At 52.4% G+C, this 24,642-nt stretch overlaps 2 protein-coding genes across 7 annotated transcripts in view; one reads left to right on the forward strand and one right to left on the reverse strand.

The window, feature by feature from the left end:
* Positions 1–5,589, reverse strand: part of FKBP6 (FKBP prolyl isomerase family member 6 (inactive)) — a 29,822-nt gene extending 24,233 nt beyond the window's left edge. The window contains exons 1-5 of one of the 4 annotated variants that reach the window (XM_003815576.4): positions 5,268–5,582; positions 5,061–5,178; positions 4,291–4,380; positions 3,388–3,590; positions 1,964–2,083 (exon numbers count right to left, since the gene is read on the reverse strand). In XM_003815576.4, the coding sequence (XP_003815624.1) occupies positions 1,964–2,083; positions 3,388–3,590; positions 4,291–4,380; positions 5,061–5,178; positions 5,268–5,324 (588 nt within the window). In that variant the 5' untranslated portion in view covers positions 5,325–5,582. Of the gene's footprint in view, positions 1–1,963; positions 2,084–3,387; positions 3,591–4,290; positions 4,381–5,060; positions 5,179–5,267 lie in introns of all 4 variants that reach the window. The other 3 variants (XM_055114508.2, XM_008968538.4, XM_055114509.1) reach the window with 3 other exon arrangements.
* TRIM50 (tripartite motif containing 50) lies at positions 5,518–24,512 on the forward strand. 3 transcript variants are annotated; one of them, XM_055114507.2, is made up of 7 exons: positions 5,518–5,626; positions 8,943–9,359; positions 13,494–13,589; positions 14,683–14,913; positions 15,026–15,048; positions 17,043–17,167; positions 20,216–24,512. In XM_055114507.2, the coding sequence occupies exons 2-7, from the start codon at positions 8,961–8,963 to the stop codon at positions 20,803–20,805; spliced, it is 1,464 nt and encodes a 487-aa protein (XP_054970482.1). In that variant the 5' UTR covers positions 5,518–5,626; positions 8,943–8,960; the 3' UTR covers positions 20,806–24,512. The 3 variants fall into 3 exon arrangements, with proteins under 3 accessions (XP_054970482.1, XP_034807965.1, XP_034807968.1); XM_034952074.4 differs by lacking the exon at positions 5,518–5,626 and adding an exon at positions 5,671–5,846; XM_034952077.4 differs by lacking the exon at positions 5,518–5,626 and adding an exon at positions 5,671–5,846 and having other exon boundaries at positions 15,029–15,048.
* The last annotated feature ends 130 nt before the right edge of the window (positions 24,513–24,642 follow it).

Below are 24,642 nucleotides of genomic sequence, written 5' to 3' on the forward strand. Positions count from 1 at the left end.
TATTTTAGACATACATCAACATACTCTGTTAAAACAAAGGAGTAAGTTGAGAAAAAAACAGGAAATCCACAAACTAGCATTATAGGGCAGCCCCAGGACAAGAGCTGTGTGGCGGGCCCCAGGGAGATTCTCCCCTGGCCACGCATTGCGGGGTCACTTGGGTGGGAAGGAGGGAGGGGAGAAGAGTCTGGTGCTTGTGTTATGTTAAGAGCTTTCTGGAAGACCCTCCAGAGGTTTCCCTTTATGTCTCCTTGGCTAGACCCTTGTTACAGGGACACCCTAAGCTCATGGGAAGCTGGGAAGATGTAGTTTTTTAATTAGTACACGGATGCTTTGAGTGAAATGGGAGGTTCTGTTAGGAGAAGGGGGAATAGATATTGGGTGACAGGGTCGGCAACATTTGGCCTATGTGAGTATGTTCCAGAGACAGCGCACGCATGTGTGGTGTTTTGTTTTGTTTTTTTTTTTGGAGACAGAATCTTGCCCCGTTGCCCAGGCTGGAGTGCAGTGGCGCGATCTTGGCTCATTGCAACCTCCGCCTCCTGGGTTCAAGTGATTCTCCTGCTTCAGCCTCCCAAGTAGCTGGGATTACAGGCACCCACCACCATGCCAGCACATTTTTGTATTTTTAGTAGAGACGGGGTTTCGCCACGTTACCCAGGCTGGTCTCAAACTCCTGACCTCAAGCTATCCACTCGCCTCAGCCTCCCAAAGTGCTGGGATTACAGGCATGAGCCACTGCGTCCAGCCATGTTTGTTGAATGAATAAAATTAAAAAGGAAACAGAAAACCCCTCAGCATAACCTACACAAGAAGCAAAATCACAACAGGAGGCTTGATGAGGCTGCAATTGCCTCAGGCTAGAATTGCCAAACGAGCCTCCACTGTCAGAGACATGAAATGATGATGGCAAAGGGGTAGAGAAATCGGTTGGTGGAGGACCTAATAAGCACTGGGATGAGAATTTTTAAAAGTTAATAAACTGAATTGTTTTAGAGCAGTGAGATGGAAATTCTAAACACTTCTAGTTCAAGTACATATACAGAGGCAAATGTTTTTCACAACCTGAACACACCCATGTACCCAAGAACCACATCAAAACACAGAACATTCCCAGGTGCCTCCCAATCCCGTGAGTCCTCTCTCCAGCCCTTATCCCCCCGAGAGTCCCCTCTTCAGCCCTTATCCCCCCGTTAGTCCCCTCTCCAGTACTTATCCCTTTGGCATGAGGATTTTTTTTTTTTTTGAGATGGGAGTTTTTTCGCCTTTCTTGCCCAGGCTGGAATGCAACGGCACAATCTCGGCTCACTGCAACCTCAACCTCCACCTCCTGGGTTCAAGTGATTCTCCTGCCTCAGCCTCCCAAGTAGCTGGGATTACGGGCACCCACCACCACGCCCGGCTAATTTTGTATTTTTAGTAGAGACGGGGTTTCACCATGTTGGCCAGGCTGGTCTCAAACTCCTGACCTCAGGTGATCCACCTGCCTTGGCCTGGCATGAGGGTTTTTTTAAATGAGATTTTTCTTAATGGCTGCTCATGGAAAGTAGGGAGAAAGACAAAAATCTGTGTTTTTTGCCGGGCGCGGTAGCTCACACCTGTAATCCCCGCACTTTGGGAGGCCGAGGTGGGCAGATCACGAGGTCAGGACATTGAGACCATCCTGGCTAACACGGTGAAACTCTGTCTCTACTAAAAATACAAAAAAATTAGCCGGGTGAAGTGGCGGGTGCCTGTAGTCCCAGCTACTTGGAAGGCTGAGGCAGGAGAATGGCATGAACCCAGGAGGCGGAGCTTGCAGTGAGCCGAGATTGCGCCACTGCACTCCAGCCTGGGCGACAGAGCGACACTCTTGTCTCAAAAACAAAACAAAACAAAAATCACAACAAAACAAAACCTGTGTTTTTTAAACAAGGAAGTTTTCAGGATCTAAACTTACACTTAACTTTCAAAGCATTCTCACCCTTTTATATCTCACTTTGGCATCATAGAAACGATTCTGGCGGAAAAGGTAGTTGCCAAACTCCCGTTCCGTAGCTGCCACTTTCAGGACCTTCTGAAGTGGAAATTGGTCTTGCTGCTCCTGAGGACCAGAGACAGGAATATTCAGCAAGGAAACCAAAAGCAGTAATGCCACAATGGAAGTGTTAGTACACGTGAGCCCAGGAGTTCGAGACCAGCCTGGGCAACATAGTGAGAACATGTCTCCATTTAAAAAAATAGTAATTGAAAGAAAGGAAGTGTTACTACAGCTGTGAGCTCTTCTTTTTCAGATCATGCACTTCTGTTTACAGCCTTCTGTGTTGGAGTCACCTCTGAATCTGACAGAAGCCACACCAGTGTTATAACCTGTCCCATTTTACACCCTAGAGCCAGAAGGAAGTCTACGTCTTCAGTCTTCCCCTGATGTTCTCTGAGGAAGCAGTGTCCCATGGAATCAAAAACTGACGGAACTTGCCAAGCACAGAAGTCAGTGCTCAAAACCACTATTTGGCCACCAAGCACTGAACAGGTCTTGGTTCGCTCAGGGCCCTGGCGGTCTTTATGGTCATGATGCTCTGCCCTGGCCATCTTCAGAGTCACCCATAGAGCCTCTCTGGTCCCGGCCCCACCCCCCAGATCCTAAATGAGTTCACCACAGGTGGGACGAGGCATTTGCAAGAAACTCGAATCTCAGAATGATGAAAAAGGGTGAGCTCCCTCACTTGGAGTGCTGACAGTTTAGCTGGGGAGACTCCATGTGAAGATATAAACCCTGGCATGGACCTCTAAGGCCACAGATGGAGTCAGTGTGAGACAGCATGATAAAGACAGTGCCTGTGACCGCTGACAGGGTCAGAAGCCCTGCATCTACGGGACAGGGTTAAGTGAAAGGCTACGAAGAGGAGGCAAGACTTAAGTGGTGAGGACAGTGGCCATACATCCCAGTTTGCCTGGGACTGTCTCAGTTTAAACCCGATGTCATGGGTAACCCCTCCAGTGAACAGCCCCTTTTACTCTCACCTGTGCTGGGCTGGACAATCAATTATTCAGTCACCCTAGTTATGAGCTACCAATGCCTGCCTTGCTGGAAACCAAACGATGAAAAGCAAGTGTTCACTGTCTCACAGGGAGAACTAGGCAAAGGGTGACTGGAAAATCAGTTCAAACCACTAATCCTTAAACTCACAGCCTTACCTTGCCCAGCACATTTATCTACACATGAGAGCCATTACTAAGACAAACACAGACTAGGAAGCAGAGGAACTCCGCCGCCACCGCACAGGAGCCGCGGGGGTACCCTGGAGCGGACGATCAGCCTCAGGGCAGGCCATCTAGAAGAATTACCAATAACACCAACCCATTCGTCTCTCTATAAAGTGCTGACATCTGTGCTCTGGAACTTACAGCTGAGAGAGCACAAAACTTGTCTGACTCAGCACAGTCTAGGAAGTCAAGCAGCTCAATCTCAAACAGGACAGTGGTGTTTGGGGGGATCAAGGGAGGGCAGCCCAGCGTTCCATAGGCGTAGTTCGGTTTGAACAGAAACCTGGCCAGCTCTCCTCTCCGCATGCTCAGAAGGCCCAGCTCCATGCCCCACAGTGTAATATCTGTAAGAACGGACAAAGAAGGTGGGTGAAGCTTGCTCAGTATCCTGCTCAGTGCTATCAGTTTCTTCCCCCTCTAAGTCAGCAGTACTCTGGCCTCCATGTCTCCCTCACACAGTTCCCTCTTCCTGCAATGTCTTCCTCCTGAGCCTGTGCCCAGCTTCTACTGATAGAAATTTTATTCAAACTTCCGGGCTCAGTTCAAATGCCCCCACTTCCAGGAAGCCTTTCCTGAACCTCCCAGCTAGAATTAATCATGCCTTCATTAAGCACACCCACAACACTGCTTTCACCTCCCAGGCACTCATCCGATTCTACCAAGTGAGCTGAGTGCAGGTCAGTCTCCTCCACTACATTGTGAGGTCCTTAAGGGTGGAGATGTTCTAATCTTCTGAGTACAACCTCCCTTTTCACCATGTATTGTGGGAAGTAAGTATTCGATTGAGTTTTACTTAATAAATGAACAAAGAAACATTCCCAGTGGTTAGTTAAGTCAGAGTGCAAAGATTATACCTTGCCCGTTAAGCCATCTCCCAAATGCCTAGGTCTCAAGGGGAGAGAACATGGCTGTGTTACCAAAACCCAGCCTCAGCAAAGCCAACTCAAAGAACCTGCGCTCTGAGCAGTCTTCCCAGCCTGAGGCATCGTGCCTCATCTAGCCCCTAAACAATTCCTTCTTCTCCAGCTCCCACTCTGAACCTACCCTCTCCAAGTTTCATTAGCCGAGGAGTTTTCCTAAAGTAATTAGAATCGAAGGGTCTGTCCATGTGTTCCAGGTATCCCGAGTATTTCACTAGGATAGAAGAAAGAATGTAAGGAAAATGGACCAAAAACACCCACGCCTCCATAATATCGAGTCTCTCATGATCACACAGAAACAATGTGAACAGATGAGCTTAAGCTGCCCGACACCCGCCCGACACCCCGAGGTACAGGAATAAATCTTCTCTCTGCATTTTGGGTGCCGGCCCTTTGGCTCAGAGGTTCAAGAGCTTTGCGGAAGCATCACACAAAGGGGACATAGGGGTCCCTAGCTTTCGTCTTAAAAAAACTAATTCAGGCCGGAAGCAGCGGCTCATGCTTGTAATCCCAGCTACTGGGGAGGCTGAGGTGGGAGGCTCACTTGGGTCCAGGAGTCTGAGACCAGCCTGGGCAACATAGAGTCCCCCATATCTACAAAAATATTAAAAATCAGCCAGGCATGGTGGATCGCGCCTGTAAATCCCTTATTTGGGAGGCTGAGGCAGGAGAATCACTTGAGCCCAGGAGGTGGAGGCTGCAGTGAGCTATGATCGCACCACTGCACTCCAGCCTGGGCAACTGAGCAAGACCCCGTTTCAAAAACAAAAAACAAAAATCCACTTCAAACAAAGCATTTCCAACCCCATTAAGTGCTTTTTGAAAATGAGGCCTCTCTCTTCCCAACAGAGTGCGATGACATGGATCCTGCGGACAAACCGCCCCAGGGCGTACCTAGCACCGAAGCATCAGGCGCCACTAGGTCTCCAGCTCCTTCTCGGATGACGTCCTTCAGCACGCCCCGGTCCCCCGAGATGTCCAGCATCCTCTGACTTAACCGCTCGTACAGGGACTGATGGAGAATGAAAGCCAGGCCTCAGAGCCGCAGACCCACCCGGCCACCCCTCAGCGTCTACGCCCCCGAAACGTCCGGGCCCTCACCTGGCCGGGGGCGTCGTCCCTTTCCAGGACTCCCTGGTTTAAGGCGCTTCCCCCCATGTCCTAGCTGCCCTCCCTGTGGCGTGAGCCTTCGGCCTGGTGCGCCCCGCTGCCCTCCTTGGCTGTGACTCTGGTGGGGTTCCGAAGGCCCCTTTATGCCCGGCAGACCCCTACCGACGGCGGCATTCCATTCTGGGGCCACGAGGAGGCACTCATCGTTTCGTTCCAACCGCCGCCAACGGCCCTGGCCCTCGCGAGCTCTGGAACTACAGAGGCCACGCGGTGAGGTGCGAGGTATGACCAGTAATGGGAGCGCACGAAACATGATGGCACACGTAACGGGACCACGCAGGGCACGTTGGGTACGTGCAGGGGCGCGAGGTGGCGGCACGTAATGGGAGCGCGCAGAGCATGATGGGGCACGCGCGGTAGCGCGAGGCGGGGCATGTAACCATAGCGTGCCGGTCATGATGAGGCACGGACGTGGGGGGGGGCACGTAATCGGAGCTCGCGGGGCAGGATGGGGCATCTAACTGGAGCGACAGAGAGCACGATGGGGCACTTACAGGTGCCGGAGGCTGGGTACGTAACGAGAGCGAGCGGGAAATGATGGGGCACCTAATGAGCACGCAGAGCATGATGGGGCACGGGTGCGAGGTGGGGCGCACAGTGGGAGCGCGTGGGGCATGATGAGACACATGGCGAGGCCATCAGGGCATAGGGGAAGCACTTTTGGAATACGTGAGTGACAGGGCTGCCGCCCTTGAAGGAGCCCTCGGAGTGGCTGCTTGGTGGGGCACGTGGGGCAGGTTCAGGAAAAAGGATGCAGCATGTGATTGCAGGGCAACCTGGTGAGGACACGAGAGCCACCTGCCACCAGCAGGGTTCAGGGCTCCCAGCTGTGGGTTACTTCCACCTTCTTTCACTTTCTCTCTTCCATTGTGTTCTAGAGAATTTAGGCCCAGACAAGACACTGATTGATTGATTGATTGATTGACAGAGGCTCGTTCTGAGCCCAGGCTGGAGTTCAGTGATGGATCTCAGCTCACTGCAGCCGCCACTCCCTGGGCTCAAGAGATCCTCTTGCCTCAGCCTCCCGAGTAGCTGGGATGACAGAACTGCACCACCAGGCCCAGCTAATTTATTTTTTAGTTTTTAATTTGCTGGAAAGATGGTTTGTAGCTTTGTTGCTAGGCTGGTCTTGAACTCCTGGCTTCAAGTGATCCTCCAGTCTTGGCCTCCCAAAGTGCTGGGATTATAGGCGTAGGCTACAGCCAACTTTCAATACTGCCCCATTGGGGGTTAAGTTTCCAACACATGAAATTAGGAGGATACATTCAAACCACAGCAGTATATTATGACCATAATATTCATTAACTGTATAATAGGCCAGGCGCGGTGGCTCACACCTGTAATCCCAGCACTTTGGGAGGCCAAAGCCGGTGGATTGCTCCAGGTCAGGAGTTTGAGACCAGCCTGCCCCACATGATGAAACCCCATCTCTACTAAAAATACAAAGAATTAGCCGGGCATGGTGGCAGGCGCCTGTAACCCCAGCTACTTGGGAGGCTGAGGCAGGAGAATCACTTGAACCCGGGAGGCGGAGGTTGCAATGAGCCAGATTGCGCCACTGCACTCCAGCCTGGGTAACAAGAGCAAAACTCTGTCTCAAAAAACAAACAAACAAAACCTGTATAACAGAGTATCATTGAATTTCTAAACATTGAAAGACTTCACATTAAAAAAAAAACTCACAATTCAATATTATTGAGTGAAAGTAACCAGACACAAAAGAGTACATTCTATATGATGCTGTTTATGTGAAATTCAAAAACAGTCCACATGACAACATGGTAATAAGGACAGTGGCTGTCCTTGTTAGGAGTTATGACTGGGAGGAGGCAGGAGGGAGCTTTCTGGAAACATTCTACATCTTGTTCTTGAGAGTGGGTGTATATACATCAAGTGTTTATCAAGCTGTGTGGTTAAGATTTGCACACTTGTATATGTTATACCTTGATTTAAAAAATCTAAGTAAATAAGGATACCTTTGAATATCTTAAAAAAAAAAAAAAAAGAGGCCAGGCTTGGTGGCTCACACCTATAATCCCAGCACTTTGGGAGGCTGAGGTAGGAGGATTGCTTGAGGCCGGGAGTTCAAAACCAGCCCAGGCAACAAAGCAAGACCCCTGTCTCTACTAAAATAAATAAAACAATAAAATGAAAAAAAATAGAGAGATTGAATCATCATCTTCCAGTTTGTATTAGAAAAAAAGAGAGAGAGAGGGAAGGCTGGGTGCAGTAAGGCTCACGCCTGTAATCCCAGCACTTTGGGAGGCCAAGGTGGGAGGATTGCTTGAGCCCAGAAGTTGAAGACCAGCCTGGGCAACAAAGCAAGACCCGGTATCTAAAAAAATTTTTTAAATATTAGCTTGGCATGGTGGCATGCACCTGTAGTCCCAGCTACTCAGGCAGCTGAGGTAGGAGGATGGCTTGAGCCTAGGAGTTGGAGGCTACAGTGAGCTATGACCACGCCACTGCACTCCAGCCTGGGCAACAGAGCAAGAAGCTGTCTTTCCCCACCCCCCAGCCCCCCCGCCCAAAAAAAGGAGAGTAAGAGCAAGAGTTTGAGATTCAGAAAGAACTGTTTCCCAGCACCTATCTGCTCCTGTTGGGGTCATGAGGTGTGGACGGTGTACCCAGTCCCTCTGTTTCTGCCCCTCCTCCACAGTGGCCAAGGCCAGCACCTGAATGTTATCAGAGCAGGCCCAACAAAGGCTGCCTCCCCAGTCCCGTGATGTAACCCAGTTTCCACCTGATTCTGGTGACCTTGGGGACACAGGGGTGTTGCTGGGAAAGGGGAGGAGAGAAGGGGCAGAGACCAGGCAGTGGTGCAGGCATCCAGCTGCATTTCCCACTTCTGACTCTGTGCCTGCTGTTCCCTGCTGGGAAGAAGGAAAGCCAGTGATGCTGGCTTGAGGCTGTAGTGGGAGGCCCAGCGGATTGTGAGAAGCCAGGTACTCCAATGTCGGGCTCCCCCGGGGGCTGCTGGTGCTGCTTCTGTCTCATTGACAAGCTTTCATAGGGGAGCAGATGGGAGATCAGGGTAGAGGCCTTGTAGGTTCCAGGCTCTCTAGAATTACCTGGGAGTGTCACCTATAAGTGTAGAGTTCTGGGTCTCACTGGAGACCCCCTGAAGAAGATCCTTTGAAGGTGGGCCTCTAGAATCTCTATTACACCTATGCTTTCAACAGTTTCCCGAAAGTTTGGGAACTGATCTAGAAGGTGGGGAGCTTGCCTGGGTTTTGCTGTCCAGTTCTAGGTCCGGATGCATGCTGGGGCTGGACCTTGCATTATTAGTGTCACTGCAAATGACCCTGCAGATGGCCCCTTTCATGCTTGTCTCCAAATTTGAGTAAAAAATGTAGACACACACACACACACACACACACACACACACACACACACGTATCTTCAAGGGACCAGTTTTTTTCACTGCAGTCTTTTGTTTTACAGCTGCGGAAACTGGGGCCCAAGGTCATGTGGGTTAGGACTGGGATCCAGGACTCAAAGTGTTTCCTCTAAAATTCTGGTGCTCCTTAGGGTTGAGGGTGGTGGATGAGTGCTGGACAGGGGGAGGGGAGGGGACAGGACTGAGGTCGGATGCCTGTGTTTCAGCCCGGGCAGTGAGTGTGGATGGCTTGGCAGGTGAGCCTGCCAGAGCTGGAGGACCGGCTTCAGTGTCCCATCTGCCTGGAGGTCTTCAAGGAACCCCTGATGCTACAGTGCGGCCACTCCTACTGCAAGGGCTGCCTGGTTTCCCTGTCCTGCCACCTGGATGCCGAGCTGCGCTGCCCCGTGTGCCGGCAGGCGGTGGACGGCAGCAGCTCCCCGCCCAACGTCTCCCTGGCCCGGGTGATCGAAGCCCTGAGGCTACCTGGGGACCCGGAGCCCAAGGTCTGCGTGCACCACCGGAACCCGCTCAGCCTTTTCTGCGAGAAGGACCAGGAGCTCATCTGTGGCCTCTGCGGTCTGCTGGGCTCCCACCAACACCACCCGGTCACGCCCGTCTCCACCGTCTACAGCCGCATGAAGGTGGGGAGTGAGGGTGCAGGAGGGGCTGGAGAGGCCCGCGGGGACCAGATCCTGTGCTCTCTGGTGCCATCACCTGGCACCAAAAGGATCCAGCTATCCTCAATTTCCCTGCAGCTGTGCCCTGGCGCATTCATTCCTTAGCGTTTGAGCTGCAGCTCAACCCAGGTGCCGGGGATTGAAGCCACACGCACAGGATGGGAGCTCCCTGGTGTCACGTGCTCACCCCTTCCTGTTTTTTTATTTGCAGTTCTGGTTTGTTCCTTTTTCTTTTCTTCCCTCTCCTTCCCTCTTCCCTCTTCCTCTCCCTCTCTCCTTTCTTTTTTTTCTTTCTTTTTGGAGACAGCATCTCACTCTGTTGCCCAGGCTGGAGTGCAGTGGTGTGATCATGGCTCACTGCAGCCTCCAACTCCTAGGCTCAAGCAATCCTCCCACCTCAGCCTCCCGAGCAGCTGGGACTACAGGTGCACACCACCATGCCCAGCTCATTTTTCATATTTTGTAGAAATGGGGTCTTGTTATGTTGCCCAGGCTGGTGTTGAACTCCTTGGCCTCCAATGATCCTCCTGCCTGGGCCTCCCAAAGTGCTGGAATTATAGGCATGCACCACTGCCCTAGGCCCCTTGTTTGTGTCTGGACACTCCCGTTTGCACTCTATGGTGCATGAGGGTGGGGACTTCATTTTGTCCCCTGGTGTATTTCAGTGCCTGGAGCCATGCCTGGCACATTGTAAATGTCCAAAATGCTGAATCAGTGAATTCCTGCCTTTATAGGCCATCACCAAACCTAGCAGATCATTCTTTAAGACGAGTAATAATAATACCTGACTGGGTGTTATATATATAAAACACCTGTTATAAAACACGTGACTGGGTGGCTTATGCCTATAATAACAGCACTTTGGGAGGCCGAGGTGGGTGGATCACTTGAGTCCAGGAGTTTGAGACCAGTCTGGGCAACATAGTGAGACCCTGCCTCTACAAAAGTTTCAAAATTAGCCTTGTTGGCCAGGCACAGTGGCCACTCCTGTAATCCCAGCATAAGGCTGGAGGGAACATCGGTGGGGGTGAGATAGGGCCAGCGAGGTAAGCTGCGGCCGGGGCATGGAGAGGCCAGTGTGACCCGGGAATGGATTTGGAGTTTATTCACAGGATGAGGGAGCAAGGCGGAGGCTGGAGGGTTTTAAGGCAGTGATGACATGCTCAGATCTCTCTGGCAGAGGGGAGCTTTGAGGGTGAGGCAAAAGGACAGTGAGAGATGAGGGTGCCAGGACCTAAGTCGATGGGAACTAGGACAAAGGCCTGGGGCAGACCAAAGACAAATTTCAAACAGAAAAAAACCCTGACAACTGTGTGTGGCAAGGAGGGTGAGGGACGGGAAGGTTGACTCCAGCTCTGTAATTCCCCCTTGCACAGAGGAAGTGATCGCAGGGGAGGATCCAGCGTGGGCAGGTGGAGCCGGAGGTGCCTGGATATGTGCAGTCGGGTCGAGGGGTGTGCAGACCAGGACAGCGGTGGGGCTCAGGGCAAGAGGTGTGGAGGGTCCTTCCTCCTGGTGGTCACTGAAGTCCCCTTTGGTGGAGAAGACCAACCCAGGAGAGTCTACATAGTGATAAGGGAAGACACTGATGATGACCCCAAGGGGTACCAGACTTAAAATCTGGATTGAGAGAGAGCCCTGAAAAAAGGGATAGAAAGAATCCTCAGAGCGGGAACACCAGCTGAGTGTGGCCTCCCGGAAATCAGAGAGACAGAGACTGAAGGAGGAGATCACGTGTGTGAAATGTCTCTGAGGACTGAAAAGTGTTAGATGTAGCAGTAAGAACTGATTATCTTGGCAAGAGCAGGTTTAGGGGAGTATGGAAGGTGGAAGCTGACTGCAGGTGAGGAAGCCGAGTTTATGTTTTATTAGTTAATGGGAAGGAGGGAGGGAAACAGGCTGGGAGCTTATCTGTCCTTTGTGGTTAGGATCCAGCAGCCCAGCTTGGGTCCCTGTTTTAGATTTGGGCTTAATTTTGTTGTTGTTGTTGTTGAGACAGAGTCTCGCTCTGTCGCCCAGGCTGGAGCGCAGTGGTGCGATCTCGGCTCACTGCAAGCTCCGCCTCCCGGGTTCACGCCATTCTCCTGCCTCAGCCTCCCAAGTAGCTGGGACTACAGGCGCCCACCACCATGCCCGGCTAATTTTTTGTATTTTTAGTAGAGGCGGGGTTTCACCGTGTTAGCCAGGATGGTCTCGATCTCCTGACCTCGTGATCCACCCGCGTCAGCCTCCCAAAGTGTTGGGATTCCAGGTGTGAGCCACTGTACCCGGCCAGATTTGGGGTTTGATGATCCCGAGGCTCTTCTCTGTTGCAACACAGAATACAACTAAATTGCACTCCTTTATTGCCCTCTTTTAGGTGTTCCCGTTGCCCCCTGTTTATTGAGATTTTGAGATGCTCGATTGATGGGTGCATTGATTTGCATAACTTAGTTCCTCTCACGGGGAAGGAATGAGTCACGTCTGTCTGCCTGGGGAGAGTGACATTGGAATGTCGTTCTTGGGCCGCTGTGAAATATTCTGATGCCTCGTTCTCCAGAGCAAGGACTCTGTCCGTTTATGCCAGCAAGTGCTTGATTCTTTACCCAACTCCCTTCCTGAAGGCCCCTTGCAGCTCTCTGGTGCTTGGGCACGATCCAAGCCAAAAATTCTGTATATTGCATGGGTACAAACCGATGGGGGCTCTGGTCAAATCGTGCAGTAGATGGTGGTCCAGGGGTCCCGGTTGGCATCCCCAAGGCTAGGTCAGATTTGGGGCCCGGGCAGTCCAGGAGAAGTGCATTTATGTCAGCTTGGGGAGGTCGCAAATCCGTGCTGTGTCCAAGCCCACCAGGAATGGATTCAGGTGTTCATAGGTGTGGGGATTCACCAGGTTTAACCCAGGCCCGTGTGAGCACCACTGGCCCTAGAATTAGTCTCACCTGGCGCCGGCCTTTTTGTGATGGCTCCTGATTAAGTACCCACTAATTCTGGATCTGCTGGTGACCACAGAGTTCACCTGATGGGTCCCCTACAGGCAGCATTCAATCCAGGAAGTGCCAGCATCACATGGTGACTTCTGGTAGCTGTAACGTTTAGTGACTCTCTCCATGTCATGCAGAGGGGTGACATTGAGACCCTCTTATGCCTGGGAAGTTCCTGCTGTCAATGCAGAATATTCTTTAAAAAAAAATTAGAGATGGGATCTCACTGTGTTGCCCAGGCTGGTCTCAAACTCCTATCCTCAAGTGATTCTCCCACCTTGGCCTCCTAAAATGCTGGGATTACAGGCACGAGCCCTTGTGCCCAGCCTAGAATATTCCTTTTTTTTTTTTTGAGATGGAGTTTCGCTCTTGTTGCCCAGGCTGGAGTGCAATGGCGCGATCTCGGCTCACTACAACCTCCGCCTCCCAGGTTCAAGCAATTCTCCTGCCTCAGCCTCCTGAGTAGCTGGGATTACAGGCATGCACCACCACGCCTGGCTAATTTTGTATTTTTAGTAGAGACAGGGTTTCTCCATGTTGAGGCTGGTCTCGAATTCCTGACCTCAGGTGATCCACTCGCCTCGGCCTCCCAAAGTGCTGGGAGTACAGGCGTGAGCCACTGCGCCCAGCCTAGAATATTCTTGAATTAATTTATCTTATTTTTTATTTTTATTTTTTTGAGACAGAGTCTCACTGTGTCACCCAGGCTGGAGTGCAGTGGCATGATCTTGGCTCACTGCAACCTCCACCTCCCAGATTCAAGCGATTCTCGTGCCTTAGCCTCCCAAGTAGCTGGGACTACAGGTGTGTGCCACCACGCCTGGCTAATTTTTGTATTTTTAATAGATAATGGGGTTTCACTATGTTGGCCAGGCTAGTCTCGAACTCCTGACCTCAAGTGAAGTCCCACCTCAGTCTCCCAAAGTGCTGGAATTACAGGCATGAGCTTCTGCGCCCAGACTATTCTTGAACAATTTAACCTGTTTTGGACTCAAGGGTACCTGGGTGGCTCTGGTTCCCGCCCTGGTTTCCCTGGGAGTGCTTGTGGCCATTGGGATACTCCCAAGAAGGTGATCCAAGGAGCTGAGAAGGGGAGGGATCAGAGGCTCATGGGGCCATGGCCTGTTGCCTCCAGGAGGAGCTCGCAGCCCTCATCGCTGAGCTGAAGCAGGAGCAGAAAAAGGTGGATGAGCTCATCGCCAAACTGGTGAACAACCGGACCCGAATCGTCGTGAGTGCCCCTTTCCTCTGCCCCTGCCTGGGACCGGCCACCTTCACTTTCCTGTAGAGCTCAGTTCTCATTGGTCCTTTACAGAAAACCATGCCTTCCATATAAAGCCAGAACTCAAAGCATTCCGGGGCGGGGTGGGGAAAGCGCAAATCCTCTCAGGGGAATTCAACCCAGTTGTCGTTAGGACTGGCTCCAAGTTGGCTTTTGCCCTCTGTGTCCTTGAGACTGAGATAACCCAGGACTTGAGTCTCAGGGGGTAAACAGCTCAAAGCATGGGCGTGACTCCTCCGCCCCTGTGCCACCTGTGTCTGCTTGACCTTGCCAGCCTGTCATGGTGCCCTCCCAGTACCTGGGTGCGCAGGCTTGGAGAGGCTGGCAGCCCTGGGCCCTGGCTGATCTCCCGAAATGAGAGGCACATGGGGCTGGGAGGCATAGTGCCCCGGCCCTGGAGGTGGCTGTGAAACAGAAACAGGAGCCGAGCAAGATCCAGAAGCACTCGGCCTCCCTCATTTACCCTCCTCACCCTTGCGCTGCAGGCGGTACCAGCCCTGCCTGGTGGAGGCGGAGCTCAGGGTTCTGCAGGGAGTTCTGGCTCCCTCACAGCAAAGCCTGCTCGCCCAGGGCCTTCCTGCTTTCCTTCAGTTGTGGAACTCTGGGATATGCACATTTAATAGCTGAAATAGGCAAAGTGGGGTGTGGTGGTGTGCATCTGTAATCCCAGCAACTCGGGAGGCTGAGGCGGGAGGATTGCTTGAGGCTGGGAGGTCAAGGCTACAGTTAGCTATGATCGTGCCACTGTGCTCCAGCCTGGGCAACAGAGTGAGACCCTGTCTCTTAAAAAAAAAAATTAAAACAGGCCAAAACAGAGCCTCTCCATTTGAAACGGGAGCTGGGGTCACCCTCCCCACGGCCACCGCCAGGGCTCCCCATGCATGGGGTGAACTCCCTGCCCGGCGCCAGGCCATGCAGCCTCCCCTGAGACTCAGATCCCAGGACCAGCCCAGTCAGGAAGGCCCTGGGGACACCGAGGCCAGCCAGACAGAGCCTGGCAGCTCGGCTGTGACTCTGCAGTGACCAGCCCTCCCTGTCCCAGAATGAGTCGGATGTCTTCAGCTGGGTGATCCGCCGCGAGTTCCAGGAGCTGCACCACCTGGTGGACGAGGAGAAGGCCCGCTGCCTGGAGGGGATAGGGGGTCACACCCGTGGCCTGGTGGCCTCCCTGGACATGCAGCTGGAGCAGGCCCAGGGAACCCGGGAGCGGCTGGCCCAAGCCGAGTGTGTGCTGGAACAGTTCAGCAATGAGGACCACCACGAGTTCATCCGGGTGAGTGGACAGGGAGGCGTCCCATCCCCATACCCGCCAGGGCCTTCCCCTTCCCAACAGTGCCCTGGCTTCCCACCTTCTAGCCTTAACCTCCCTCTCTCTTGCCTTCCAGAAGTTCCACTCCATGGCCTCCAGGTAATAACCTTGGAGAGAGCTCAGCCAGGGTCTGGTGGCTGCGGGCACGGGCATCTCAGCTCCACTGGTTCCTCCATTCGGTTTAACCAGCGCCTCCCAAGCAGCTGCCTATAGCTGGCTCTATAACTGAGCCTGGGGAAGACAGAGGAAAGTCATGTCCCTGCCTTCAAGGGTCTCGCAGACAGGTGGGGAGGCAGATGGTGAACTGTGGGTACCTAGAACAGCAGAAGTTCACTCAAGCTACAGAAATACTAGAGGAGGGTAGCTCATGCCTGCAATCCCAGTACTTTGGGAAGCCAAGGCAGGAGGATTGCTTGAGGCCAGGAGTTCGAGACCAGCCTGGCCAATGTAGTAAGACCCCATCTCTACAAAAAATACAAAAATAAAAAAATTAGTTGGGCATGGTGGCATGTGCCTATAGTCCCCGCTACTCATGAGGCTGAGGCGGGAGGATTGCTTGAGCCCAGAAGTTTGATGCTGCAGTGAGTCGTGATCATGCTACTGCATGATCCAGCCTGGGTGACGGAGCGAGACCCTGTCTCAGAAAACAAAACAGAACGCTAGAGGAGGAGCAGGTGTCTGGGGGACCTGGCAGAGGGGCACAGGCCTGATGGCTGAGAAGGACCCAGGACCTGAGTTTGCCAGGCAAGCCGAGGAAACGGTCCTGTAAAAGGGGGAGAGGCATGTGGACTCTGGTTATGAGTTCAGGGTGGCTGGGTGTAAGGCAGGATATCACCAGGAGTCAGAGCTGGGAGAGGTGGGAAATGGCCAGAAGCAACATCCAGGAGCACCGGGCATCCCTTGCTTACCGTCCTCACCCTTGCGCAGCAGGCAGTATCAGCCCTGCCTGAAACTTGCTCTGCAGATTGTGGGAAGAGAGTGGATCCATGTTCTAGACCCAACAAACGAACACGTGCAGTTCCCAAGCCTTCCTCACTCCCTGTTTATGGGAGACTCCGTGTTTCTCACATTTCTTTTAGTCTTAGAGACAATTTGGTCAGAAGACATGGGTTTAAATGAAGGGACAGAGGCTGGGCATGCGGCTTACACCTGTAATCCCAGCATTTTGGAAGGCTGAGGCAGAAGGATGCCTTCAGGTCAGGAGTTCGAGACCAGCCCAGCCAACATGGTGAAACCCCATCTCTATGAAAAATACAAAAATTAGCTGGGTGTGGTGGCGGGCACCTGTAATCACAGCTGCTGGGGAGGCTGAAGCATGAGAATCACTTGAACCTGGGAGGTAGAGGTTTCACCGAGCTGAGATCACCCCACTGCACTCCAGCCTGGGCGACAGAGCAAGACTCCATCTCAAAAAAAAAAAAAAAAAAAAGTCTTGGCATGGTGGCTCATACCTGTAATCCCAGCACTTTGGGAGGCCGAGGTGGGTGGATTGCTTGAGCTCAGGAGCTCAAGACCAGCCTGGGCAACATGGTGAAACTGTCTCTACCAAAAATAGAAAAAAATTAGCTGGGCATGGTGGCACATGCTTATAGTCCCAGCTGCTAGATAGGCTGAGGTGGGAGGATCACTTGAGCCCAGGGGGTTGAGGCTGCACTGAGTCGAAATCATGCCACTGCACTCCAGCCTGGGTGACAGAGTGAAACTCTGACTCAAAAAAAAAAGACACATTACTTGGCCCCCATAATTGGTTTCTGATTGGCAGGTCTGGTGTGGGGTCTAAGAACCTGCATTTCTGACCATTTCCCAGGTGGACCATTGACTTTCTACTGGGAAGGGGTTGGACCATTTTCCAGCCAACACTGCTGGTCCCCAAACCTGCACTCTAGAAGCACTGCTATAGAGCGTTTCCCCTTCTAGGAAGGAGATGGGTCCTCCCTGAAGGGGCTGTGCAGGGGAGGGGATGATGGGCATTGATGGGCATTGTGACTGCAGTCCTGCACTGTGGATCTGGCTGGGCAGACATAGATAGGATGGAGGGGTGGGGTGGGCTACGTGATACCTCACTCTCTTGTACTGTGAACTGTCACCTGCAGAGCAGAGATGCCGCAGGCCCGGCCCTTAGAAGGCGCATTCAGCCCCATCTCCTTCAAGCCAGGCCTCCACCAGGCTGACATCAAGCTGACCGTGTGGAAAAGGCTCTTCCGGAAAGTTTTGCCAGGTGAGGCCCTGACCCGTCCTCCTTCCTGAGGGCTGCCGCCCAGGGCAGGTGGCAGTTCATCGATTGTATCAGAGAGATAATAAGCTACAGAGAACTCAGATGGAGGTTTGTGGAGGGTCTAGTGAGAGCATGGGACTGAGTTTCCGAACAGCTTGGGTTCCTGCTTACTCTTTCCTTTCCTAGCTGCTGGCTGGGCAAGTTGTGTCATTTCTGAGCCCAGGTTCCTCATCTGTAAAGTAGGGCTATTAGCACCCACCCGGCCAGGCTGCAGAGCTTGTATATAGACATATGTATGTTGCAGCTTAGTGCTTCATAAATGGTATTAGGTTGGTGCAAAAGTAATTGCAGTTTTTGCCATTACTTTTAAAAGTAATGTACTTTTTGGCTGGGCACAGTGGCTCATGCCTGTAATCCCAGCATTTTGGGAGGCTGAGGAGGGCGGATCTTCTGAGGTCAGGAGTTTAAGTCCAGCTTGGCCAACATGGTGAAACCCCGTCTCTACTAATAATACAAGAATTAGCCAGGCGTGGTGGTGTGCGCCTGTAATCCCAGCTACTCAGGAGCCTGAAGCAGGAGAATCACTTGAACCAGGGAAGTGGAGGTTGCAGTGAGTTGAGATCGCGCCATTGCACTCCAGCCTGGGCAACAAGAGCAAAACTCCGTCTCAAAAAAAAAAAAAAAAAAAAAGTAATATCCTTTTAAAAATGTCCTTCCTACTCAAAGGACAAGTGGTCTTCAAAGTAATGGCAAAAACCACAATTACTTTTGAACCAACCTATTAGTTCTTGTTCTCTGTCAAAAACAACTCAAACACATTTCATTCCTTTATTACTAGCATGCTGTCTTGTACATAAGGGAGACTGCTAACAGAGCGATTTCATCCACCAGAAGCAAAAATAGGGTTTATATAAAAGAAGGGGCTGGGCACGGCGGCTCACGCCTGCAATCCCAGCACCTTGGGAGGCCAAGGTGGGAGGACTGCTTGAGGCCAGGAGTTCGAAACCAGCCTGGGTAACATAGTGAGACGCCATCTCTACAAAAAATAATTAGTGGGGTGTGGTGTTATGTGCCTGTGGGCCCAGCTACTGAGGAGGCTGAGGCAGGAGGATTGCTTGAGCCCAGGAGTTGGGAGGCTGCAGTGAGCTATGATTGCACCACTGCACTCCAGCCTGGGTGACAGAGGAGACCTCATCAGTAAAAAAGAAAAGAATGAAAAAAAAAAAAGGAAAGGAAAGAAGGAAAAAAATTGCAGTTTGTGAACTGTGAATCCTGTTTGTACATCTCACATTTCTTTTTTTTTTTTTTTTGAAGGAAAATTTGTATTATTTTCATGTACAGAAAACTCAACAGTGTACATTTTACCCAGTTTAGTGGTAGTTTCTTTAGTCTTTGCCTTTTTGAGCTTGGCAATGTGAGCCACAGACTTGGGACCCAGGACACTGCCTCCCCAGTGATGGCGGATCTCATCACATTTGTTGTTGTAATTGGTCCTGGTAGCTTCCACCAGCTTAGCCCAAGCTCCTTTGTCTTCCAAGTTAACCTGTGTGAAGGCGACAGTGGTGCAGGTCTTCCTGGGGACTAGACATCCCAGGCTTGCCTTCCCCTTGATGATGCAGTCAGGGACCCCAGTTTACAACACAGGCACAGGCAGGAAGACAGCCAGCTTGATGGGACCCATGTTGCGTGGAGTCACCACCAGCTGAGCCTTCCTTTTTTTTTTTTTTTTTTTGAGACAGAGTCTCTGTCACCCAGGCTGGAGTGCAGTGGTGTGATCTCAGCTCACTGCAACCTCCGGCTCCCGGGTACAAGTGATTCTCCTGCCTCAGCCTCCTGAGTAGTTGGGACTATAGGCGTGTGCCACCATGCCCGGCTAATTTTTGTATTTTAGTAGAGACGGGGTTTTTCATTATGTTGGCCAGGCTGCTTGCAAACTCCTGGCCTCAAGTGATCCACCCGCCTCAGCCTCCCAAAGTGCTGAGATGACAGGCATGAGCCACTGTGGCTGGCCCAGCTGAGCCTTCTTGTTCTTCATCAAGGTGGTGACGGTGTTAATTCCTGCTCCAAGGACAGGTGGCCTCTTAGTGGGGACGTCCCCTTTGCCAGCAGCTTTCTTCTCAGTCAGGGCCAACAGTCTCTGCTTCTTCTCTTGCTTTGCCCCTGGTCTGTATTTCTGGGCCAGCTTAAGCAGCTGAATAGCTGTTTGGCGGTCCAGGGCCTGGGTGAACTGGTTAATAGCAGGAGACAGTTTCTGCTACTTATACAGGATGGCTGTCCGCCGCTGCACCCTGACCGAGCAGGACCATTGCACAAAGTGGGTGAGGTCCCTTTTGGCCTGGAAGTCCTGTCCAGTGCCAAAAGTCTTAGGCCTTTTCTCAAACGGGATAAACCACTTTCTTGGCCTCCTGCTTCTTCACGCCAGCAGGGGCCGGAGCCACCTTCTTCCCCTTGGCCTTCTTTCCTTGCGGCAACTTGGGTGGCGGGAAGGGGTGGGAGGCGGGCAGGGGGGAGCACATCTCACATTTCTGGGGTAAACGGATCAGCTGGTAACTAGCAAAAAGCTCAGGTGGGCTAGTTCATCCTTGAATAGGCTGACTAGGCTAGCAAATCCAACAGCTGCAGTTGTTATGGGTTCTCCAGAAATCCCTGAGGGCTGAGCTATAGGCTCACGGGACAGGTGTCTTCCGGGTCCTTTCCACAACACCTCTGCGTCAGGCAGGCAGGCCAGAACCCCGAGCCCAGTGTCCATTTCTTTCTCCAGCCACCTCAGCCCCCCACAGCCCATCAAGCCGCTCCCTTTTATATAAACACTGTTTTTGCCTTGGGTGGATGCAATCAGTCTGTGATTGATCTTCCTTATGTAAAACTTCATTCATTCATTCATTCATTCAGGGAGCAGCCCTGTACTGGCCCCTTCTAGACCCTGGGGCTAGAGAGATGAGGAAGACACAGCCCCTCTCCTTGGGGAGTTCAGGGCCTCCATCAGCTTCTGTGGGCCGGGTCTGCTGCCCTCCACGTGGCCTCACAGACCCTCTGTGATCTCCCTCCCAGCCCCGGAGCCTCTCAAGTTGGACCCTGCCACTGCCCACCCACTCCTGGAGCTCTCCAAGGGCAACACGGTGGTGCAGTGCGGGCTCCTGGCCCAGCGGCGAGCCAGCCAGCCTGAGCGCTTTGACTACAGCACCTGCGTCCTGGCCAGCTGCGGCTTCTCCTGCGGCCGCCACTACTGGGAGGTGGTGGTGGGCAGCAAGAGCGACTGGCGCCTGGGGGTCATCAAGGGCACAGCCAGCCGTAAGGGCAAGCTGAACAGGTCCCCCGAGCACGGCGTGTGGCTGATCGGCCTGAAGGAGGGCCGGGTGTACGAAGCCTTTGCCTGCCCCCGGGTACCCCTGCCTGTGGCCGGCCACCCCCACCGCATCGGGCTCTACCTGCACTATGAGCAGGGCGAACTCACCTTCTTCGACGCCGACCGCCCCGATGACCTGCGGCCGCTCTACACCTTCCAGGCCGACTTCCAGGGCAAGCTCTACCCCATCCTGGACACCTGCTGGCACGAGAGGGGCAGCAACTCGCTGCCCATGGTGCTGCCCCCGCCCAGCGGGCCTGGCCCCCTCAGCCCCGAGCAGCCCACCAAGCTGTAGGGCCGCCCGGAGTCCTGCCGGCCCACAGGCCCATCCCGGCGGGGCACCGGGGACTCACGGGCTTCTGCTGGGTCCCGCCTGAGGTGATATCGTCACTGTTTAGGAAGGTCTTCAGGCCTGTGTGTCCCTGGAACATGTAATGATAGGGAACAGGACCCCAGTCCCTTTCCCCTCAGCCAAGGGTGTATTTGTAAACTTCGGCCCCCAGGCCTTGGCAGCCAGGGACACACTGAGCTCCCCATGGTTCCTGCCACTTGCTAACCATGCTATCTGCGCAGACGCTTCCGAGGGCAGAAATAGTCCCATGTATACCTTTTCCATATTACTGTGAACTTTCAACTACTATCAAGGATAATAAATTTGACATTATTTCTTTCTCTTTAAATGATTTGCAAATATTAGTTGCTATACATACTGCTTTATGCTCGAGTCTTTTTTTTTTTTTTTCCTGAGATGGAGTCTCTCTCTGTCACCTAGGCTGGAGTGCAGTGGCACGATGTAGGCTCACTGAAACCTACACCTCCCGGATTCAAGTGATTCTCCTGCCTCAGCCTCCCGAGTAGCTGGGATTACAGGCGTGTGCCCCATACCCAGCTAATTTTTGTATTTTTAGTAGAGATGGGGTTTCGCTGTGTTGGCCAGGCTGGTCTTGAACTCCTGACCTCAAACGATTTACTTGCCTCAGCCTCCCAAAGTGCTGGGATTACAGGCGTGAGCCACCGTGCCCAGCCTCGAGTCTTTAGTTTTAGAGACAGGATCTTGCTCTGTCACCCAGGCTGGAGAGCAGTGGCACAACTGTAGCTCACTGCAGCCTTGACCTCTCAGGCTCAAGTGATCCTCCTGCCTCAGCCTCCTGAGTAGCTGAGACAACAAGTGTCTGCCACCATACCCAGCTAATATTTAAATTTTTAGTAGAGACAGGATCTTGCTATGTTACCCAGGCTGGTCTGGGCCTCAAGCAATCCTCCCACCTTGGCCTGCCAAAGCGCTGGGATTACAGGTGTGAGCCACTGTGCCTAGGCTCTCATACCCCTTTGACTCACCATACCCACAGGCTAAGTGGGTCCTGGAAGCTCCGGGGTAGTCCTCTAACCAAGATGCTGGCTCTGGCCACTGGAAGTCAAACTGGGTGCACAGACCAATAAGAGGGCCTGAGGGAGACTAGCTGGGGCAAACAGCAACCCTCAGCCTCCCCACAATCCTGACTTTCCTCCCTCCTCTCCTCAGTCTCCTTCGAGGATTCAGCCTCTCCTCCTGGCCACTCATGGCCTGAGGACCTCCAGGCTCCTCTTCTGGCTGTCTACCCCTCCACACCCACAGCTCCAGTCATCACTTCCACAGGGATGACTCAGAAGTTCCTTCTCCAGGAGACCCGTCCCTTACATGCCACATCCAGTAGCGCTCCAGCCATTCAGCAGCTCCGCCTGGACATCAAGGGCATGTCCAAAACCGCACTCATGATCTTCCTACTCCCCCATCCCTGAGATTTATCCTGTGGCTGTGGTGTCCTGTGGCTACTGTAACAAATGACCACAAACTTGGTGGCTTCAAACAAATTTAATCTCTCATGGTTCTGAAGGCCAGATGTCCAAGATCACGATGACGGCAAGGCCGCGCTCCCTCTGGAGACTGTCGGGGAAAACCTGCCCCTTTCCTCTTCAGCTTCAGGTGGTGGCTGCCATGCCCTGGTGTTTCCTGGCCTGTGGCCGCATCATTCCAATCTCTGCCTCCGTCTTCACGTGGCCTTTTCTATATGTGCCGGTCTAATCTTCCTCTGCTTCTCTCTTATTTTTTGTTTTTTGAGACAGAGTCTCACTCTGTTGCCCAGGCTGGAGTACAGTGGTGTGATCTCGGCTCACTGCAACCGCTGCTTCCCAGGTTCAAGCAATTCCCTTACCTTAGCCCCCTGAGTAGCTGGGATTACAGGCGTGCACTCGGCAAATTTTTGTATTTTTAGTAGAGACGTGGTTTCACCATGTTGGCTAGGCTGGTTGTGAACTCCTGGGCTCAAGGGATCCACCAGCCTCAGCCTCCCAAAGTGCTGGGATTACAGGTGTGACCCACTGCGCTTCTCCCTATAAGAGAGGCCTTCCTCTGCCTCTCTCTTATAGGGATACTTGTGATGCCATGCAGGACCTGCCCAGATAATCCAGGATAACCTTCTCTCCAAATCCTTCCCCTGATCACTCCTACAGATCTCTTCCATAGAAGGTGACATTTCCAGGCTCTAGGAATTAGGACCTGCTCTCTCTGGGTGGCGGTTGTTCACTCCACCACCCCAGGTTTCCCCATCCTACCAAAAGACACAGCAGCATTGTGTCAACTGCCCAAACTGAAAACCTACGAGTTATTCTCAACCTGTCCTTTTTCCTGAGCAAGTTGTGTGGATTTAACTTAGCGGTCACACTGCCAACTTCAACCTAACTCCACTGCCACCAACTCAGTCCAGGCCACCAGTTCTTGTTTAGGTGACTCCCATGACCCCCATTGGTCTCTCCCTGCCTCAACTCTGCCCCCTCCATCCTATATCCCCACACTGTAACCAGACTGATTATTTATTTATTTTTTGGGGAAAGAATCTTGCTCTATCCCCCTGGCTGGAGTGCAGTGGCACAATCTCAGCTTACTACAACCCCAGCCTCCCAGGTTCAAATGGTTCTCCTGCTTCAGCCTCCCAAGTAGCTGAGATTACAGGTGTCTGCCACCATGCCTGGCTAATCTTTGTATTTTTAGTAGAGACGGGGTTTTGTCATGTTGGCCAGGCTGGTCTTGAACTCCTGGCCTCAAGTGATCTGCCTGCATTGGCCTCCCAAAGTGCTAGGATTACAGGTGTGAGCCACCGCACCTGGCCAGACTGATCTTTTAAAGAAGTATATGTGAGCACAGCACTCCATGACTTAAAAACCTTAAGAGGACTACCATTTCTTTCAAGATAAAAGAATAAAATCCTCGCTGGGCACAGTGGTTCATGCCTGTAATCACTGCTTTGGGAAGCCGAGGTGGGAAGATCACTTTAGGCCAGGAGTTCAAGACCATCCATGGGCAACATGGTGAGACCACATCTCTACAAAAGATAAAATTAGCTAGGAGTGGTGGTGCATGCCTGTAGTCCCAGCTACTTGGAGAGTGAAGTGGGAGGATCGCCTGAGCCCTGGAGTTTGAGACTGCAGTGAGCTATGACGGTGCCACTGCACTCCAGCCTGGGTAACGGAGTGGGACCTCATCAAAACAAAAACAAAAACAAAACCGTTATTGTGGCTTTGAGGCCTGGATCATACCTACATCACTTAATTTGGCCAAACCAGCCCATTTCAGGTACCCAAATACCCCACGTGCTTTCTTGCTTGGCTCTGGGACTAATGTGGTTACTGGTGCAGGGTGAATGGCAGGTATTGTAAACCACATTGTGGACCTAGAGTTGCTAGGACCTTTTTTGCCATTACACAGAAGCCTCCCTGAGAACACAGCCATTGGATGACACATGGCAGAGGAAGATAAGACAATAAACGGAGACACAAAATTATGGCCAGCGCGGGGGCTCATGCCTGTAATCCCAGAACTTTGGGAGGCCAGGGTGGGCAGATCACCTAAGGTCAGGAGTTCGAGGCCAACCTGGCAAACATAGTGAAACCCCATCTCTACTAAAAATACAAAAATTAGCCAGGTGTGGTGGCGTGGGCCTGTAGTCCCAGCTACTCGGGAGGCTGAGGCAGGAGAATTGCTTGAACCCGGGAGGCGGAGGTTGCAGTGTGCCGCGATTGCGACACTGCGCGACAAAGTGAGACTCTGTGTCAAAAAAAAAATTATATATATATATATATATATATAATGGCTAAT

This window comes from Pan paniscus, chromosome 6, assembly GCF_029289425.2.
Source record: "Pan paniscus chromosome 6, NHGRI_mPanPan1-v2.0_pri, whole genome shotgun sequence".
Classification (NCBI taxonomy): Eukaryota; Metazoa; Chordata; class Mammalia; order Primates; family Hominidae; genus Pan; species Pan paniscus.